This window comes from Pneumocystis carinii (assembly GCF_001477545.1).
Source record: "Pneumocystis carinii B80 chromosome Unknown supercont1.4, whole genome shotgun sequence".
NCBI lineage: Eukaryota > Fungi > Ascomycota > Pneumocystomycetes > Pneumocystales > Pneumocystaceae > Pneumocystis > Pneumocystis carinii.
Window position 1 is genome coordinate 306,073 of NW_017264716.1, and position 19,799 is coordinate 325,871.

The 19,799-nt window shown below is 30.1% G+C and overlaps 4 protein-coding genes across 4 annotated transcripts; 2 read left to right on the plus strand and 2 right to left on the minus strand.

Annotated features, from left to right (window-relative positions):
• The first annotated feature begins 15 nt into the window (after positions 1 to 15).
• Positions 16 to 961, plus strand: T552_00999 (hypothetical protein). Its single transcript, XM_018369593.1, has 2 exons — positions 16 to 352; positions 413 to 961. The coding sequence occupies exons 1-2, from the start codon at positions 62 to 64 to the stop codon at positions 914 to 916; spliced, it is 795 nt and encodes a 264-aa protein (XP_018226781.1). The 5' UTR covers positions 16 to 61; the 3' UTR covers positions 917 to 961.
• A 94-nt stretch (positions 962 to 1,055) lies between these two features.
• On the plus strand, positions 1,056 to 13,305 carry T552_01000 (hypothetical protein). The gene is made up of 21 exons (XM_018369594.1): positions 1,056 to 1,165; positions 1,207 to 1,364; positions 1,413 to 1,703; positions 1,752 to 1,949; positions 1,990 to 2,124; positions 2,168 to 2,296; positions 2,343 to 2,470; positions 2,520 to 2,719; positions 2,767 to 3,009; positions 3,056 to 10,869; positions 10,918 to 11,143; positions 11,186 to 11,445; positions 11,489 to 11,593; positions 11,638 to 11,838; positions 11,885 to 12,087; positions 12,131 to 12,353; positions 12,396 to 12,476; positions 12,524 to 12,701; positions 12,749 to 12,900; positions 12,944 to 12,990; positions 13,039 to 13,305. The coding sequence occupies exons 1-21, from the start codon at positions 1,102 to 1,104 to the stop codon at positions 13,256 to 13,258; spliced, it is 11,256 nt and encodes a 3,751-aa protein (XP_018226782.1). The 5' UTR covers positions 1,056 to 1,101; the 3' UTR covers positions 13,259 to 13,305.
• A 95-nt stretch (positions 13,306 to 13,400) lies between these two features.
• T552_01001 (phosphoribosylformylglycinamidine synthase) lies at positions 13,401 to 17,579 on the minus strand. Its single transcript, XM_018369595.1, has one exon. The coding sequence runs from the start codon at positions 17,548 to 17,550 to the stop codon at positions 13,447 to 13,449; it is 4,104 nt and encodes a 1,367-aa protein (XP_018226783.1). The 5' UTR covers positions 17,551 to 17,579; the 3' UTR covers positions 13,401 to 13,446.
• A 171-nt stretch (positions 17,580 to 17,750) lies between these two features.
• On the minus strand, positions 17,751 to 19,601 carry T552_01002 (hypothetical protein). The gene is made up of 8 exons (XM_018369596.1): positions 19,427 to 19,601; positions 19,164 to 19,383; positions 19,040 to 19,117; positions 18,882 to 18,993; positions 18,386 to 18,838; positions 18,206 to 18,338; positions 17,897 to 18,161; positions 17,751 to 17,854 (listed from the first exon to the last, which is right to left on the minus strand). Exons 1-8 carry the CDS (start codon positions 19,553 to 19,555, stop codon positions 17,796 to 17,798), a joined length of 1,449 nt encoding a protein of 482 aa, XP_018226784.1. The 5' UTR covers positions 19,556 to 19,601; the 3' UTR covers positions 17,751 to 17,795.
• Between the last annotated feature and the right edge of the window lie 198 nt (positions 19,602 to 19,799).

Sequence of the window (19,799 nt, forward strand, 5' to 3'; positions counted from 1 at the left end):
GATTTCTATTAGTATTTATTAATATTTGGGGCTTAATTGTTAAAAAATTAGGAATTAAAAGATGTCAGAGAGAAAAGTTTTAAATAAATATTATCCCCCAGACTTTGATCCAAGTAAAATTGTAAGATTACAGAAGGGATCGGATAGGAAAGGTCCTAGACAACAGACGGTTCGGTTAATGACGCCATATTCTATGAAATGTAATACATGTGGAGAATATATCTATAAAGGACGAAAATTCAATGCAAGAAAAGAGAATTCAGGAGAAAGTTATTATTCTATACCTATATTTAGGTTCTATATTAGATGTACTAGATGTTCTTCAGAGATTACGTTCAAAACAGACCCGAAAGTAAGGGATTTTAATGATTTAGAGAAGAAAAAAGGTTAACAATATTTTTTTTGTTTATAGAATGCAGATTATGCAGCAGAATATGGTGCATCTAGGAATTTTGAGCCATGGAAAGAGAAGAAAGAAGAGAAAAATGAAGAAGATCGACTTGATGAATTAGAAGAAGAAGAAAATGCTATGACAGCTTTAGAACATAAAACAATAGATAGTAAAATTGAAATGGAAATATCAGATGCACTTGATGAAATTCGCACACGAAATGCACAACGGGAAAGATTAGGGCCAGATCAAGCCCTCGAAAAAATAGAAAATGCCAAAAAACAGCCTTCTGAAGAAGCTATTCAAGAAGAATTAGAACGAAAAAAAGACTTGGAAATCGCTCGTTCTATTTTCAACTCTGAAGATTCTATTGTTCGTCGAATTACTGACGAACAAACTCCAACTCCTCAAATGCTTCTTTCTCAATCTTCAAAAAACTTTCAAATACCTGATTTCAAAACACCTTGCAAACGAAAATTATCTACTTCTCTTGGCATTAAGAAAAAAAAACTAGGAATCATATAAAACTCATCTACGCTACTTATTACACCTTTTATACTTCTTTTTCATACATTTTTATTCTAACCTATATTTACATATTATCTACACACTAAAAATTTTAAAGCCTTCGACTCTCTTCAAGTTCTGGATTTTGATAGATGGTTGAATTGGCAAAGATTACAGTGTATATATAGAGAATCTGATGAGTGATGGCCCAGGAGGGTCCAGTAAGAATAGATCAGGCGATTTGCAGGCTTTCAGAAGGTTCAAGAGGTGCGTAAAAAGAGTTTTAAAAAAAGATTAAAAAAAGGCAGATATAAGGGAGAAAATTGATGCAGTTAATGATGTATTGGAGTCACTGGATGGTCTACAACTGAATGATTATCAAGGATTTTTATCTAGATTGATACCGGTGATGGTACAGGTATTGGAAGAGGGACAACCGTCATTTGATAGTATGTCGTATGAACAGGTTAGAAAAAAGGAGATAAAATGAAGATATTGGGTTAAGGAATAGTAGAAATTACGTGGGAGTCTTTTAAATCTACTTCATAGACTTCCTTTGAATGAGACGTTTCGTTTATATGCATCGGAAGTTATGAGGGTGTTAATAAATGTTTTACATATAGATAATGAGGAAAATGCAATATTATCGTTAAAAGTGATAATAGATTTACATAGAAGTTTTAAGCAGAATTTGGAGGAGTATGTTCAGCCTTTTTTAGATTTTGTTTTGGAGGTATTTAAGAATATGCCGCAAGTTGTGAAAGAAAGCTTTCCAATGGTTAATTCAGGGTCTTTAAGTCCTAGTGTATGAGAAGGAATGATTATTTTCATTTTTGATTAATAATTTATTTAGTCTATGAGTATAAGATCATCTATATCTATATCTTCGGTAAATCATTCGGAAATACAAGATTCATCCACGATTATTGGAAGATCTAAATATAGTTTTAAAGTACTTACGGAATGTCCTATTATTGTTGTACTTTTATTTCAATCTCATAAACAAATTATTCCTATGAATTTACCGTCTTTTATTTCTGCAATAATTGAGGTAATTTTTCCGATAAAAGATGTGAAATTAACGTCTATAGATGTTGTCATTGCAGGCAGCTCCTCAGGAAGAAGAACATTTGATTGCTGCTTCTAAAAATGAAATATTTACTGGTGTTTCATCTAATATTTCAAACAAAATTTTATTTGGAGAGTTTATAATAGCTCAAATAAAGGTATTTATTATTAGGAATCCAAGATTTAGCTTAATGGTATTAGACAATGTCATTTTTAGCATATGTTTTACGAGGATTTACTGCAACTATGAGAAAATATCAAAATAAAATACCCGAGTTTTGTGTTCGTATTTTAAAAGATTGTCCACCTGAAATTTCTTCACCAAGAAAAGTATAATTATGGAAAAAAGAAAAAAGAAAATATTGACTCTTTAAAGGAACTTTTGGTTGCCACAAGACATATTTTAGCAACAGATTTTAGGAACGCTTTTATTAAAAAAATCGATTTCTTATTAGATGAGAAAGTCCTTATTGGAGAAGGAGTTACTGTTCATGAGACATTAAGGTAAATACTGAATTACAAAGTTAAAAACTTTTTGATTAATTTAAATTAGACCTTTGGCATATAGTATGCTTGCAGATTTGATTCATCATGTACGTTCTGAGCTTAGTGTAAAACAAATAAGCCAAACAATTCGTGTATATTCTGCTAATCTTCATGATTGGACGTTGGCGATAACTATTCAAACAATGTCGGCGAAATTACTTTTAAATATGATTGATAGAATAATGAAACTTCCTCAGCAATCAGAAGGTAACAATTAAATATAATGATAATAGGTAGATGGCTAAATATTTTAGGGCGCCAACTTTTAATTATAATTTTAGATAATTTTGCAAAAAAACTTAAAGAATTAAATCAGATTTATCCTTTTTTAAAACATAAGCAATTTATATCTGAAACAAAGCTAGAAAGTATGAGCCAAATATATGAACCTCCAGATGATATTGATTTAAATATTGAAAATGGACTAGATCTTCAACGTTTAAGTCCTATAGAAGCATCTCTTTCTAGTTTTAATTTATCTCCTAGTTCACTTAAAGGTATTAGATAAAAACGTTTACCTTTAGTATTTTAAATATATTTTAGACGGACGTGTATTATTTAAGAATCTAATAATTGGTTTGAAACCTATATTATTTGGTCTTAAAAGTTGTAACCCATTATCGACTTGTCCATTATCTAATATACAACAATGGAATGATGTAGTTAGAGGACTAGATACGTTTGATGTTTTACTTTTTACAAAGATATTTCATGAAGGTTGTAATGGATTCATTTATTACAAAAATGAAACTGGAAAAAATAATGACATTAAATCTAAAGATAAATCGACACTTATAGATTCATCTATCACAATTAATATCCCTAGCACTAGAGAAGAGAAAGATGTTATTGAGACATTTGCTACAATATTTATACATATCGATCCAGCTGTTTTTCAGGAAATATTTCAAGCACAATTACCTATATTTTTTGAGCAGGCCCTTAAAAATCCATCATTACTTCATATTCCTCATTTTTTTTTAACAAACGACAATACATCTCCTGGATTCGTAGGGATATTATTGTTATTTCTTAAAAGCAAGTTAAAAGAAGTTGGTGCTGAAAATACACCCAGAACTTTACTTCTTTTGAGATTTTTTAAACTAGCATTTATGGCAGTGACAATGTTTCCGGACTCTAATGAAACCATTATACGACCACATCTTAGTTACTTTATTATTCAATCTTTTAAATTATCAACAACAGCTGCACAACCAATGAATTATTTTTTATTACTAAGATCTCTCTTTAGGAGTATAGGTGGTGGACGTTTTGAACTTTTATACAAAGAGGTTTTACCATTATTGCAAGTGATCCTTGAATATTTAAATAATTTGATTCAATCATCCAGAAAACCATCAGAAAGAGATTTATTTGTGGAGTTATGTCTTACTGTTCCTGTTCGATTAAGCGTTCTTTTACCATATTTGAATTATTTAATGAGACCATTAGTATTGGCTTTGCGTCCAGGATCCGATCAAGTTAGCCAAGGTTTGCGAACTTTGGAGCTATGTATCGATAATCTTACCCAAGATTTTTTGGATCCAATTTTAGCTCCTGTTGTTGACGATCTTATGGCAGCTTTATGGGAGCATTTAAAACCTCTTCCATATAGTCATCAGCATAGTCATACTACTCTTCGTATTCTTGGAAAATTAGGAGGAAGGAATAGAAAGTTCATAATGGGTCCTAAGAATTTAAATTATGAATGGGATTTAGAAAGTCACCCTCGAGTTTCAATATATTTACATGGTTCAAATAAACCTCAGATATTTCGACCTACTGTATATATAGACCTTTCAGTTAATACAATTAGAGATCTTCGGGCTGATTTAAGTCATAAAAAATATGCATATCAATATCTTAGTTCTATCGTAAAATTATTTTTGAATTCTAATGAAATTCCTCCTAAATTTGCAGAGCTTCTTAGGAAACAGATTAAAATTATAATTTCTGAAGATCCGTCATCTTGTGCAATTTCTGTAGATGAAGATAGAATGGACATAGATGAAAATACTTATTCCAAGAGGACATTTTCTAATAATACTAATATTATGGTACATGGGGAATTATGGAAAAAGGCGCTTTTAGGTTGTTTTTATGCTGTATCAATTGAGCAATTAAAATCAGATGTCAATGAACTTATTAGTAATATATGCAGACATCTTACATTTTTAGAACTACAACAGACTTATGAGGAAATTCAGATTCGTTCACGAGCATTTTCGATTCAAACCTTTATTGATCCCATTTATTTAGATGTTAGGATCATAGGTGATGTTATAGTGGTTGGGCTTAGTTCAGAAATAGAGGAAGTACGAAATCTTTCTGAATCATGCATACAGATATTTTATAATACTCTAGTTACAATTCTAGGATCAGATAAATTAATGGACAGGATACCTTTATTTCATTCTTTTGCTAATAAATTTTGTCATGCATGTTATAAAGAGCATAGTTATGATAAAGCTGGTGGTGTTTTGGGCATAAAAATTTTAATTAAAATTTTAAATAAATATGTTAGCTGGATAATAAATCACGAACTTGATTTTATTAGGGCATTGTTATTTGTTCTAAAAGATACTTCTCCAGAAATACCTTCAACATATGTTAATAACTCTGTTGATACTATTATGCATATATTAAGAATATGTAACAGTGATACTAGTGAGATTGAACTAGATAATGAAAAACAACGAAAATTTACTGCTTTAACTGCATTATTAATAACAGAACTTTCAAATCCGAGTACTATAGTGAGAGAGACCGTCAAATCTGCATTTCGTCTCTTGTCTGAATTACAGGGGACAGAACTACACGAATTATTAAAGCCTGTTCAAGAAAGATTATTACAACCTATTTTTATAAAACCCCTTCGTGCACTACCATTTGGAATGCAATTTGGACATATTGATGCCATTACATTTTGTTTATCATTGGAACCTTCTTTTCTCGAATTTAGTGATGAACTAATTAGGCTGCTTCATGAAGCATTAGCTCTTGCTGATGCTGAGGATGAAGCATTAGTGACTGCCAGTAAAACTTCTCAGTACAAAAATGCATCTGCTTTGATTAATCTTCGTATTATATGTATTAAAATACTTTCAATAGCTATTTCATTTCCTGAATTTTCCACACCTGCTCAATCTCAAACAAGAGGAAGAATTATTTCAGTGTTTTTTAAGTCATTGTATTCTAAATCAATTGAGATAGTTGAAGTCGCAAATAAAGGGTTAAAACAAGTTTTAGCACAAAATCATAAACTTCCAAAGGATCAATTACAGGCGGGATTACGACCTATTTTAATGAATTTATCTGATCACAAACGATTAACAGTAGCGGGCCTTGAAGGCCTTGCACGCTTATTAGAGCTCTTAACAAGTTACTTTAAAGTAGAAATAGGGAAAAAACTCTTAGATCATTTGAAAGTTTGGGCAGATCCTTCTCTTTTACAAATGATTTCGGGGAGTCCATTAGAAGAACAACATTGTATTACGATTATTTCTGCAATCTTAAATATTTTTCATCTACTTCCTCCATCTGCAAACACCTTTCTTGAAGAATTGGTTACTATTGTAATGGATTTAGAGGGTCAGCTTAGAAGGACATTGTCAAGTCCATTAAGAAAACCTTTATTGAATTTTCTAAATAAATACCCTAATGATTGTTGGAATTATTTTGCATCAAGGCTTGATCAACAGAAGCATAGTTTGTTTTTTTCTCAAATTTTAAGTGCAGATATTAGCGATCCATTAAGGGTCTATGTTTCATCAAACCTAGATTCTGTTATTTTGCATTCATTCTTAAAAGATGAAAATTCTAATAGTATTTGGGCCATAGTTTCTGGGGTAACAATTATAAAAGCATTAATATCTGACAATAAATTTTCAATAATGTCGAATAATGATTTGATACAAGCTTTGCTTAAAGTCTTTTCTATTCCAATAATACAATCATTGGTGAATAAAGGCGATGAGTATTACTTTCAAACTAAACTAATAATACAAACTTTAATAAAAATATTCAAGTTTTATATTAACCAATTTCCAGATGATTTTAAAGTAATTTTTCATTGCTTTGAAATTGCTTCTACACGTAATTTAATAGGATTTAATGTATTTGATGAATTAATATTTGAGAAAATTGTATCAAATCAGGACATTCAATACAAAAGGAATATTATTATGTTATGTTTGGATATTATTTCCGACAAACATGCTACATCATACTGGAAAACATATTTATTTAGAAAAATAATTAATCCAATATTATTAATGGCTTATTATAAAAAAGAGGACTTAATTGATAAATTATTGATTGATACGATACATATGAAGGTTTGGAAACTAGCTTTAAATGACTTTGGAATTGATTTATTTTTCTCAACTGATACTATTAAAAATGAAATAATACAAATGACTGCAGCGATTATTAAATATAATATATCATGTGTTAATAACGATATCAAAAAAGATATAATTAAATTTGCATGGAATTATATCAAATTAGACGATACTATAACAAAATATTCTGCATATGTTCTTTTAGCATATTCTGTCTCTTTTTATGAGACCTCAAAAATTGTAATGCAAGTTTATATGGCATTATTAAAATCATCTAGTTCTGAAGGAAGACATCTTGTGAAACAAGCTTTAAATATTTTGGCGCCATCTTTATCAACTTGTGTGTCATCTTCTCCTGATATAAAATATCCAGATTGGGTTAAATGGCTAAAATCTGTAATTATGGAAGAAAACAATAACATTCCTTTATTAGTAAACGCATTTCAATTTATTATGAATCACGAAACTTTATTTTATCAATATAGAGAGCTTTTTATTCCACAGATGGTTACTGCATTGCCAAAACTTGGTTTTACACAAAGCGCAAATATCGAAACCAGAATTTTAACAATAGAACTTATTGAATTAATAGCTAAATGGGAAAAACAACGTTTACAATCATCCTTAAACAATAATGTTTCAGGTTCTAATATAAAGCTTGAAGAACAATTTCATACGGATGACAAATCAGTTGAAATGAAGACTGAGTCAACAAAAATATCTACTAGGGACTATATTCCGCCAATGATTCTTAAGGATGCTATTATTACTTATCTTACAAGAGTTGCATGTTCATCTCCTGAAAGTTATTCAAGAAAAGGTGTTTCTAGTAAAGCTATTCCGTTAATACGTCAGCTTATAAATCCTCACTATTGGAGAGATGTTACAATAAAGCTTTCATTTTTTGAAAAGATACTTAAACAAACAGAAATTTCTAAGAAGACTATAGGTCAATATTCCAACGTTCTAGAAATCCTTTCTATTGTTGTTGAGTTTCAATCAGATCAATGGATATTTGAAAATATTCAACAGTTTCAGGATTTATTGGAAAAAGCTATTAAATTAGATAATGAAGAAATTCACAAGATTTTAAAACCAATTCTTATAAGAATATTTGCAAATTTATCTGATAATAAAGAAAATTCATCTGGATTAGATTTTAAGATGTTTATTATTAATATTATACAAGATAATTTGCAGAATTCTACTAATTTGATTTCAACTATTAGTCTTTTATCAAGTATTCCAGCTGATAGATCTGATATTTTGGATCCTTTTATACCTTCTTTAATAAAGGTATTTCAAAAAATAGTTAAAGATCATTTATCTACACCTATACAACAGAATCGTGCAATATCTCAAACTAATCTTGATAACAATTACAATGCAAATAATTCTGTTAATATGGATCCTGAAATTATGATAAAATTAATTGAAGGCTTTATAGGAATTATAAAGAAAAAAGCTTTGCATCTTGGCGATCAAAGACGTTTATTCTTAGCTACATTTGCTCAATTAATTGAGAAGTCTCCAAGTTCTCAACTTTGTTTTACCATTTTGGAAGTTTTAAAAGAATGGGTGATAGAACAGCAAGTATCATTTCCTACAATAAAAGAAAAGGCAGCATTACTTTTAAAGATGATATCATTTGAAACTAGAGGTGATTCTGTGCTTTATAATAAGTTTCTATCTTTGATTGTTACGATATATGAAAATCCAGCAATTACACGAACTGAATTGACAGTTAGACTTGAACAAGCTTTTATGATTGGTACAAAAGCAGAAGATATTTCCATAAGAAATCACTTTATGGATGTATTTAATAAAAGCATGTCAAAAAATGTCTATACTCGTTTAAATTATATTCTTGGAGTACAAAAATGGGAGAGCCTTGCAGGCTCATTTTGGATTAGCCAAGCAAATCAGTTATTGATGGAATCTGTGGTTATGAAAGAAAGAATTTCTATTTTAGAAACGGATTACGCTTTTCGAACACTAGTTTCAGACAAATTGCTTTCGTTGTCAGTAGACGATGATGCATTTATGATGGATACAGAGATTGATACTCTAATATTAAATCATAAGGCATTTCTTCATTCAATAGATAAATTAACTGCTGAAAGTATAATTTTGCCTTTATCTCATTTGCAATTTTTAGAATTAAATATGGGATCTCAATTATGGTCAGATATCTTTTCTATGTCATGGAATTCAATAGGAAAAAGGGATAGACATGAGCTTTCTAAATTAATTGTAGCATTATTGGCGAATAACTATCATACTCAACAAATGGATAAAAGACCTAATGTTATTAAAACGATTCTTCAAGGACTTGCAAGAAATGCATCAACAATAAAATTCCCTCCGCATTTAATAAAATATTTAGGAAAAACATTTAATGCATGGTATGAAGCGCTAGAATTATTGGAAGAAATTTCTGCTCAGGGTAGTAAAAATACACCTGCTTTACGGGAGAGCACTTTAGATGCTCTAGCAGAAATGTATGCCACTTTACAAGAAGATGATATGTTTTATGGTTTATGGAGGAGAAGATGTCAATATCTTGAAACGAATACTGCTATATCATATGAGCAAATTGGAATGTGGGATAGGGCTCAACATATGTATGAAAATGCTCAAATTAAGGCACGAACTGGTGTTCTTCCTTTTTCAGAATCTGAGTATACATTATGGGAAGATCATTGGTTGTTGTGTGCTCAGAAACTTCAACAATGGGATATTTTAACTGATTTGGCAAAACAAGAGAGTTATTCTGATCTGCTTTTAGAGTGTGCATGGAGAGTGACAGATTGGACTACCAATCGTGAAGCTCTTGAGACTTCAATAAAATCACTAATGGATATTCCTACTCCTCGTCGATATATCTTTGAAGCATTTACTATTCTCCAAAAAACACAAGCTAAGTTGGAATCTATTCAGGAATTTATTCGTGTATGTGATGAAGGGATGCAATTGTCTCTAAGAAAATGGTATCAACTTCCTGTAATTGTATCAAATTCTCATATACCTCTTCTTCAAAATTTTCAGCAATATGTTGAATTACATGAAGCTAGTCAGATTTATGCTAGTCTCTCATCTACTAATGCTCAAAATTTAGAAACAAAATCTCAAGAATTAAAGAATATTTTAGGCACATGGAGAGAACGTTTGCCAAACATGTGGGATGATATTAATACATGGAGTGATCTTGTTGCATGGAGACAATTAATATTCTCTGCTATTAATAAAGAATATATGTCACTTGTTCCTTGTCTTCAACAACAAGCTGGAACGAGTGGAAATAACTCTAATACAACATCATTTGCATACAGAGGTTACCATGAAACTGCATGGATAATTAATAGATTTGCTCATGTTTCTCGGAAGCATCAATTAGCAGAAGTATGTATTAATCAGCTTACAAAAATATATACATTACCAAATATTGAAATTCAAGAAGCTTTCCTTAAATTAAGAGAACAAGCAAAATGTCATTATCAAAATCATAATGAATTAAGTATGGGATTAGAAGTAATAAGCAATACGAATTTAATGTATTTTGGACAACAACAAAAGGCGGAGTTTTTTACATTGAAAGGAATGTTTTTAGCTAAATTGAAAATGAATGACGATGCAAATCAAGCGTTTGCTACTGCTGTTCAAATCGATCTTACTTTATCCAAAGCATGGGCTAAATGGGGTCAGTATAATGATAGATTATTTAAAGAAAATCCATGGGAAATTACAGCAGCAAGTAATGCTGTAAGTTGCTATTTACAAGCAGCAGGCCTTCTGAAAAATGGGAAAGCAAGAAAAGTTTTAAGTCGGGTATTATGGTTATTAAGTTTAGATGACAGTTCTGGTATAATTTCAAAAGCATTCGATTCTTATAAAGGTGACATATCTGTTTGGAATTGGATTATTTTTATACCTCAATTGCTTACATCGTTGTCTCATAAAGAAGCGCGTCATGCTAGGCAGATTTTAATACGTATTGCAAAGACATATCCTCAGGTTATATATTTGATTTATAATATATATATATATATTAATCTCTTTCAGGCTCTTTATTTTCAGCTTAGAACCACAAAAGAAGATTACACTATTATCAAAAAACAGGCTTTGGTTGCTGCACAATCAGCTTCAAAGAATAATTCTATTTTGCATGATCAGTTGTCTAGTTCAATAAAAACAGGAAATTTACAGAATCATCCTAAAACTAATAATAATGAATCTGATGCTAAACAAAATCCTCAAATACCTTTTGTTAATACGAAAACTGAAAATAGTATGTATTAATAAAAAAACATTTATATATTTAATTTTTTAGATCAACCATCATCCAATAATGCAATTCCAAATCTTCAACAAGTATCAAATTTTCCTCAAAATCAGCATGTTCAACCTCAGTTTCAAAATTGTCAACCTTGGGAACACGTTGATGAAATTATGTCAATTTTAAAGACTGCTTATCCTTTACTTGCTCTTTCTATGGAAACTATGGTTGATCAAATACAACAACGTTTTAAATGCACTCCTGATGAAGATGCATATCGTTTAATTGTTGCTTTACTTAATGATGGAATACAGGTTATAATTAAAAATCATTGTTTTTCTATTAACAAAAAAAAAGTATATTGGTAGATTAACAACCGTTACAAGTGAAACTAAGTTACCTCCTGTTACACAAGCGAATATTACTCGATTTGCAGAGAGCGTATTACCGAAAAATATTAAAGTATATATATTGGCGTCATTTTCCTTTAAATAATATTGTTTTAGATAGCATTTGAAAATGAATTTATAAAAGAAAAATTAAATTTGTATGATTATATTGCTAGGTTAAGGAAATGGAGGGACAACTTTGAGAGTATTTTGGATAGAAGACCTAAATATCAGCCATTAGAACAATCTAGCCCTTATCTTAGCGAATTTCAATATCAAAAATTTGATGAAGTAGAAGTCCCTGGCCAGTATTTACAAGTAAATATCATTTAAAAATGGTGGCATTATAATTAAATTTATATAGCATAAAGAAAATAATAATGATTTTGCGCATATTGATCGTTTTATGACAACATTGGATGTGATAAGAGGTCATGGAATATGTTATAAAAGATTGACTATTAGAGGTTATGATGGTAGTATTTATCCATTTGCAGTTCAGTATCCTGCTGCTAGGCATTGTCGTAGAGAAGAAAGGATCATGCAGCTTTTTCGTATATTATCTGGGTTAGATATATATATTATAATTAACTAATCTTATTTTATCCAGAGTTCTATTAAGAAAAAAAGAAACAAGGAGAAGAAATATAACTTTCACTCTCCCTATAGCAGTACCAATTGCTCCTCATATTAGGATTGTGGAAGATGATCCTTCTGGAATATCTTTACAAGGAATATATGAGGAATATTGTCGTCGATATTATATGCATAAAGATGAACCTTTAAAATATTTTGCATCAAAACTGAATTCTTTTGGATCTCAAACTTTCGATGTAAGTTTAATTAATTTTTAAATTTTTTTAATCATTTGAAAGAAACAAGATATTATTAATCTTAAGGTTGAAATTTTAACATCTATTCAAACTAACTTAGTTCCTGATGACATTCTTTTAAAGGTAAGTTTAAAAAAGAAATCACATTTAGTTTACCTGATTGATTTAAGTACTTTAAACAATTATTTTCTACATACTGTGATTTTTGGAGATTTCGGAAACAATTTACTCTTCAGTATGCAGGAATAGCATTTATGACTTACATAATGAGCATTAATAATCGTTTTCCTAATAAATTATATATTTCCAGATCTTCTGGAAATGTTTGGGGAACTGAATTTCTTCCTGGTATTTTTATTCTTTTTTAAAAATATTCAATTTATATAATTTTATAGCAATGGCATCAAACAATCCTGTTTTTCATAATGGAGAAGCAGTACCGTTTAGATTTACCCCAAATATCCAAACATTCATTACCCCGATAGGTATTGAAGGTATATTCTCTAGTGCTTTAATGGCAATTGCTCGCTCTTTGACAGAGCCAGAGGTAATGCGTAATTATAGAATTAACATTTATCTAATCTGAAAAGTTTGGGCTTGATCACTATTTAAGTATTTTTGTTCGTGATGAATTAATGTTAGTTGTTTTTGGTGGTATATATTAGTTATTGATTATTTGTTTTAGTACATGGTTTACTCAACAACATCGTCCCTTGATACAAGATAGTCAACTTCGTGAGAAAGTTGCTGGAAACGTTGATTTAGTTGTTAGAAGAGTTGCATCTCTATCTCAGGTTGCACAAGGAAATCTACCTGCTAATCAGACAATAATTGATATGGTTTCACAAGCAGTTAACCCAAGAGCATTGGCACAAATGGATCAATTATGGGCAGCATGGCTTTAATTATATATATAGTTGAATAACTTTGCCTAATAAATGGTAAATATTTTAAGATATATGTTATTATAAGGGTTTATTATTATGTACATTATGATTATCCATTAATTTTACTGGTTTAATAAATTTTTATAATATTCATTTTCATTTATAAAATGCTCCAAAAATTCATTTTACTTTATTTTAAATAATATTTAACCAACCCAACGACGTGCAGATCTAAATAATTGAATCCATGGTCCCCATTCCCCCCATTCTGTAGACTGATCTATTGGATAATAGCTATTTGAATTTTTTTTAATAACTCTTTCAGGATGTGGCATAAGAGCAAGAATTCTACCATCTAGAGATTTTATTCCAGCAATACTATAAAGACTTCCATTTGGATTGTATGGATACCTATTTGTTGTTTTTCCATAATTATCTACATATTCAAGTGCTATTAATTTTTTATCCAAAAATTCTTGTAAATCTTCAGGACTATTAAAGTATGCTTGCCCTTCTCCATGTGCTACTGGAATTGGAATAATTGACCCTTCCATACCAGATAAAAATATAGAAGGGAGAGCCGTGGTTATATTATCATTCTTTGATATTCTTACAGATACAACCCTTGATTCATACTGTTCTGATTTATTACATATAAAATCGGGCCAACATTCTGCATCCAATATAAGTTCTTTAAGTTTAGTTAAAAATTGACAGCCGTTACATATTCCTAAAATAAATGTATCTTTGCGTAATGAAAGAAATTTATAGAATGATTGTCGAATATCTGAGTGAAGAAGAATAGAATTTGCCCATCCAGCGCCTCCACCAAGAACATCCCCATATGAAAATCCTCCACAAGCTGCCAATCCTATAAAGTTATCTAAGTCTACCTTTCCACTTATTAGCTCAGTCATATGAACATCTACTGCTGTAAATCCAGAAGATTCAAATGCATATGCCATCTCATAATACCCATTGATACCTTGTTCGCGAAGAATGGCAACTTTGGGTCGATATGATAATAAATTAGATGGAATAGATATATCTTTCATTGAATAAGTTAATGAAAAAATTAATCCAGGATTAGAATCATCAATAATGTCTTCGAATTCTTCTTTAGCACATTTAGAATTGTCTCTTAAAGATTGTATATGATACGATGTACTAGACCATATTTGTTGTAATATTCCTCTTGATGAACGATAAATTTCATTTCCAAAATGCATAATTGATATTATTTGTGAATTTTCATCTTGTATGTTACCAATAGTATAGATATTATTAATATTAAATTCTTTGGATAAAAAATAGTTTTTAAATTTATTCAAATCAGTTTCCCTAATTTGAAATAGTCCACCAAGTTCTTCATTAAAAAGAGTGTTAATGATATCCTGTTCTGAGGAATTTTTATGACATAAATCATTTAAAATCAATTCCAGTCCAACTCTTCCAGCAAATGTCATTTCTGCTGCTGCAGTAAAAAGTCCACCATCTGACTTGTCATGATATGCAAGCACAATATCATCATTATGTAAATCCTTGAGCACTTTTAAATATGATTTAAAATGTTTTACGTCTACAATATCTGGAGTTTCGTCGCCAATTTGAGAAAACACCTGAGCTACGGCAGATCCTCCCATTCTTTGTTTTTTATTTGCTAAATCTACAAATACTAGTATAGTTTTCCCTATACCCTTTTCTGTTTCTCTTCTTAATTGAGGTGTCCATGTTTTCCTAACATCGTCGACTAAAGAAAAAGCAGAAATAACAACAGAAAGAGGTGCTGTCACTTCCTTGCTTACACCATCACTAGTCCATTTCATTTTCATTGATAAAGAATCCTTTCCAACTGGAATACTTATTCCAAGCTGAGGACATAAGTCAATTGCAATTGCTTCAACAGCTTCATATAAAGCTTTCCCTTGACCCTTATGAGTAGATGATGCCATCCAATTAGCACTTAGACAAATTTGTTCAATCCCCTTTACGTCAGCTGCATATATATTAGTTAAAGATTCAGCAACTGCCATTCTAGCTGATGCAGAAGGAGATATTATTGATATAACAGGCCTTTCTCCAACAGAAAATGCTTCTCCATAGTTATTTGTATCACTAATTGATGATAAAACTACTGCAACATCAGAAACAGGTGTTTGCCATGGACCAACCATTTGATCACGAGAAACAAGTCCAGTAACACTTCTATCCCCAATAGTAATTAAAAATGATTTAGAACCAACAGAAGGCAACATAAGAACACGCCTAATAGCTTCCTTCAGTGTTGAAAAATCATTTTCTGAACTATTTTCAGATAATATAGTAAATTTTGATAATAGTAAATTTGTTGATGAATCAGTTTTAGATAATTTTGGAAACTCTTCAAATAATAATGACATTGGCAAATCAATACTAGTATTAAACAGTCTATCTGTCAATATAAGATGCCTTTCTTTAATAACATGGCCCACAATTGCTATGGGACAACGTTCTCTTTCTGCAATAGATTTCAAGATATCTATATTTTCAGGTAATATAGAAAGAACATATCTCTCTTGTGCTTCGCAACACCATAACTCCATTGGTGACATTCCAGAGTCATCTGTAGGTATTTCACGTAGCTCAATTTTTGCACCTACACGAGAATTATGAAGTAATTCAGGAAATGCATTAGACAGTCCACCAGCTCCTACGTCATGGATAGATTGTATGGGATTCTTTGAATTCAAAGAAATACATGTATCAATTACCATTTGTGCCCTTCTTTGCATCTCTGGATTTCCCCGCTGTACTGAAGAAAAGTCTAATTCTTCAGAACACTGACCAGAATCTAAACTTGAAGAACTCCCTCCTCCAAGCCCTATAAGCATTGAAGGCCCTCCTAATATTACTAACAATGCTCCAGGAGTCACTTCATTTTTAATTGAATGTATATTTTTAATTGATCCTATTCCTCCTGCTATCATAATAGGTTTATGATATCCCCAGAATTCATATTTTCCCTCAATATTACATGTTTTAATGGTAAGAGTTCGAAAATACCCAAAAATTGATGGACGACCAAATTCATTATTAAAAGATGCACTTCCTAGTGGTGCATTTAGAATAATTTCTAATGCAGATGCAATATGATGTAGTTTTCCAATATTAAGTTCCCATGGTTGACAAAAGTTTGGTATTAATAAATCAGAAACATTAAATCCTGTTAGTCCTGCTTTAGGTTTAGATCCTTGTCCAACTGAACTCTCATCTCTTATTTCTCCACCAGAGCCTGTAGATGCTCCAGGAAAAGGTGACACCGCAGTTGGATGATTGTGTGTTTCTACCTTTACTAAAAAGTGTAATAATTCATTACACTGCTTCCATATTTTTGTCTCAAAATCTGGATAAAAATTTGAAACTTCACGTCCCATTAAAACAGCTGCATTATCTGTATATGCAGAAATAGTATAATAAGGATTTTTTGCATGCGTATTTCGAATCATTGAAAATAAAGAATATGGTTTCTCAACCTTATTAATATTCCAATTAGCATTAAAAATTTTATGACGACAATGTTCTGAATTAATTTGTGCAAACATAAATAATTCAATATCATATGGATTCCTCGCTTCTAATAACTTATTGTCCCCTGTAAATGTATTTACAAGATATAAAATTTCATCTTGTAAAAAAGCTAAACTATACTTTTTATTAATATTTTCGAGATTAATTTTTACTTCTTCTTTTGAAACTTCTTTACATCCAATAGATATTTCTTGAAATGAAACATGTTCCAAATGTTTAAACAAAACTTCCTCTGTAGGAAATCTATAATCAATCATTTGTGTCATTCGATCATATAAATATGTAGAAAATTCTGATAATCTTGGTATTAATGATTCCTTATCATTTGTCTTAAGATAAAAAATCATTCCTCGTTCAATTCTCTTTATATATTTCTTAAATCCACATACATGTAGAATACTTGTAGCTTTAGAAGACCATGGTGATATTGTACCTGTTCGTGGAAGTATAATAAATGTATTATCCAAAAATTTTGACTCATAAATTGAAAATATGAGTTCTTTAATGTTCTTATCCTCTTCATTTATCTTAATTCCATATTTTAGCAGCTTATTAATAGAAATTCTAGCTGATTCTGATAATGTTTCATCTGGGCTTAATTCTATAAAATGTATATAAATACTATAAATATCCGTACAAAAGCTCGTATATGAGCTGTTCTTATAGAGAGAGGCATTAATCTTGTCTTTTAAGGCTTTTAACCGGAAATCAGACAAGCTATTTAAGCCTGGTATAATTAACATTAAATTTGTAGTTGAAATTTAAGTTCGGTTATAATATTATAATTAAACTGAAGTAAAAATGATAGAATTAAGATAGAAAAAGAAGTCTTAAAAGGCAGGTTAAAGTTATGTATTATTTATATTTTATTTATAAAATATAAATAATAAATGAATTAAGAATAAAAGATGAATATGAAAATAATGTTAAATGATAGAAAAAGATATTAAAGAAGAAATATATTGTTTATATGAATTGAATATTTTAATTAATCATCACCAAATATGTCATCATCAAATGCATCGTCGTCATTATAAAAATCGTCATCTTTAATAAATAAATAGAGAGATAAAGAATAGAATGAATTACCATCAAGAGCCCCTACTTTTTGTAAAAAATCTTTCATAAGCAAATTAACTTTAGAATCAGGTTCTTGAGAAATTAATGAAGTATCAAATTTTGTTTCATCAATTTCATCATCAGTAACAGAAGATGAAGAATCATTTGATCGTTCTAATATTTTTATAAATTCAAGATCAGATGCTATTCTTCCTTCAGATAACGCTTTAAATTTTTGTTTCATGATAAGTTTAAACTTATCGAATAGAGTAGATTTAAACCAACCATTTTTAAACTAAATGAATTAGAATAATAATTAGATGTATATAAAAGAAATACATTTGCCTTAGCTCTTAATGGAATTTTTCCTAGTAATTGTACAAGTAAACAATCAGTTATATCTATAATTTGGAAAATTCTGGTTTGTTGATAAAGTGTTTGTCCTGTAAATATGGGAGAATTGGATTCTTCCCTAATAAAATTAGTATAGTTATACATATATTTATATATATATATTACTTTTCTTGAGGAGAAAGATTAGCGTTATCCAAATTTTCTGAAGGTCTATATGTAAACGATACTGTTTGAAAAAATCGATATTTTTGGTCCGTACGAGGATCTACTCCATATTTTACATACGTATCTCTCCATGGACCTGATCTCCAATGATATGCTACATATGCTAGTGCGTATTTCAAATATACTGACATTCCTGAATCTTTTTCATTGACTTTATATGTAATTGCCCTACGTGTCCATATTGGACGCTCCTCAAATAATACTTTTAATAAATTTAAAATATTTTGTATATTCTGTTCTGGTATATTAGGAAGTTTAACATGAGGTTCTGCTGGAACTGTCTCCGTCTCCCATGGAACAGAAATAGACCATATTCTAGGCGCTTTTGACTTATTAACAAGCTTAAGTTTACTATCCTGTTGTATTTTAATTAAACTTGGATTTTGTCGATACCTATTAAAAATAAATATATATCACATAAATCACTCATTAGAACCAATAATTATGCGGAATCTTCGTCCTTGAAAACACCGATGGAACTGGAAGATCAAGATTCTCCGGATCATCTTTTTCTTCTAATGATATTGAAAATTCATCCAACGATTCAACTATCATATTAATCAATTTTATAATTATAATTTTTATACACATCACATTCAAGAGGAATAATACTCTTATTCCACATTTTAATAAAATTTGATGCATGTGTATTATATTGAAAATCAATCATATCTGTTAATTTAACTTTTTATCCCTCTCTAATATATATAATTCTTGCCTCTAAATCTATACGTTTTTTTTATTATTCCAATAATTCTATACTCTATAAAACTCTCCGTATCCTCTATTTCCTTCTCTTTTTCCTCTTTTTTTCCTTTTTTTTTTAACTGAAGTACCAAATTATGTACTTTTACTGGACGTGCTTGAACCGGATGCTCATACGGATTTTTCGGCCATAATCTTAGCTCTAATGGCTTCTTCTCCTCCAATTCCTCCTCCTATTACCTATCAATTCCTCTTCGTTTTCTTCTATATAAAAACTTGTAAACATGCTCGACGAATCTCTCCAATTCCTCCAAGTGTTTCAAGACTTTTCTCCAAATTATCCACTTTTCCTGGGTATTCAATAGAGAAACACTTCTTATATAGAGGTTTAGACTTCTCAATCATCTAATATTGAGCCAATCTAGGACTTCTTTTTTTTTTTTAATTTTGGAGGTAGAAAAGGTGAGGTTGTGGTTTCCAGGACAACGTTAGGAGAGCCAAGTGATGAGAGGAGGTAATATCAACGTGAAATCTATAAAAAGGAGAAAATACGAGGAAAATAGTGAATAAACGTGGGATATTTTAGTTTATTTGAGTTGTAAGTATTATTTTTAGTAGGATTTAGTTTTTGAAGGGAGAAAATAGGATA

Coding starts and splice junctions, on each gene's coding strand:
- T552_00999 (XM_018369593.1), top strand. CDS start 62: ATGTCAGAGAGAAAAGTTTTAAATAAATATTATCCCCCAGACTTTGAT. Junction 353..412: donor CGTTCAAAACAGACCCGAAA/GTAAGGGATTTT, acceptor TTTTGTTTATAG/AATGCAGATTATGCAGCAGA.
- T552_01000 (XM_018369594.1), top strand. CDS start 1,102: ATGGCCCAGGAGGGTCCAGTAAGAATAGATCAGGCGATTTGCAGGCTT. Junction 1,950..1,989: donor TTATTTCTGCAATAATTGAG/GTAATTTTTCCG, acceptor TAACGTCTATAG/ATGTTGTCATTGCAGGCAGC. Junction 2,297..2,342: donor AAATTTCTTCACCAAGAAAA/GTATAATTATGG, acceptor GACTCTTTAAAG/GAACTTTTGGTTGCCACAAG.
- T552_01001 (XM_018369595.1), bottom strand. CDS start 17,550: ATGTTAATTATACCAGGCTTAAATAGCTTGTCTGATTTCCGGTTAAAA.
- T552_01002 (XM_018369596.1), bottom strand. CDS start 19,555: ATGATTGAGAAGTCTAAACCTCTATATAAGAAGTGTTTCTCTATTGAA. Junction 18,339..18,385: donor AATCTTTCTCCTCAAGAAAA/GTAATATATATA, acceptor TAATTTTATTAG/GGAAGAATCCAATTCTCCCA. Junction 17,855..17,896: donor AAAAGTAGGGGCTCTTGATG/GTAATTCATTCT, acceptor TATTTATTAAAG/ATGACGATTTTTATAATGAC.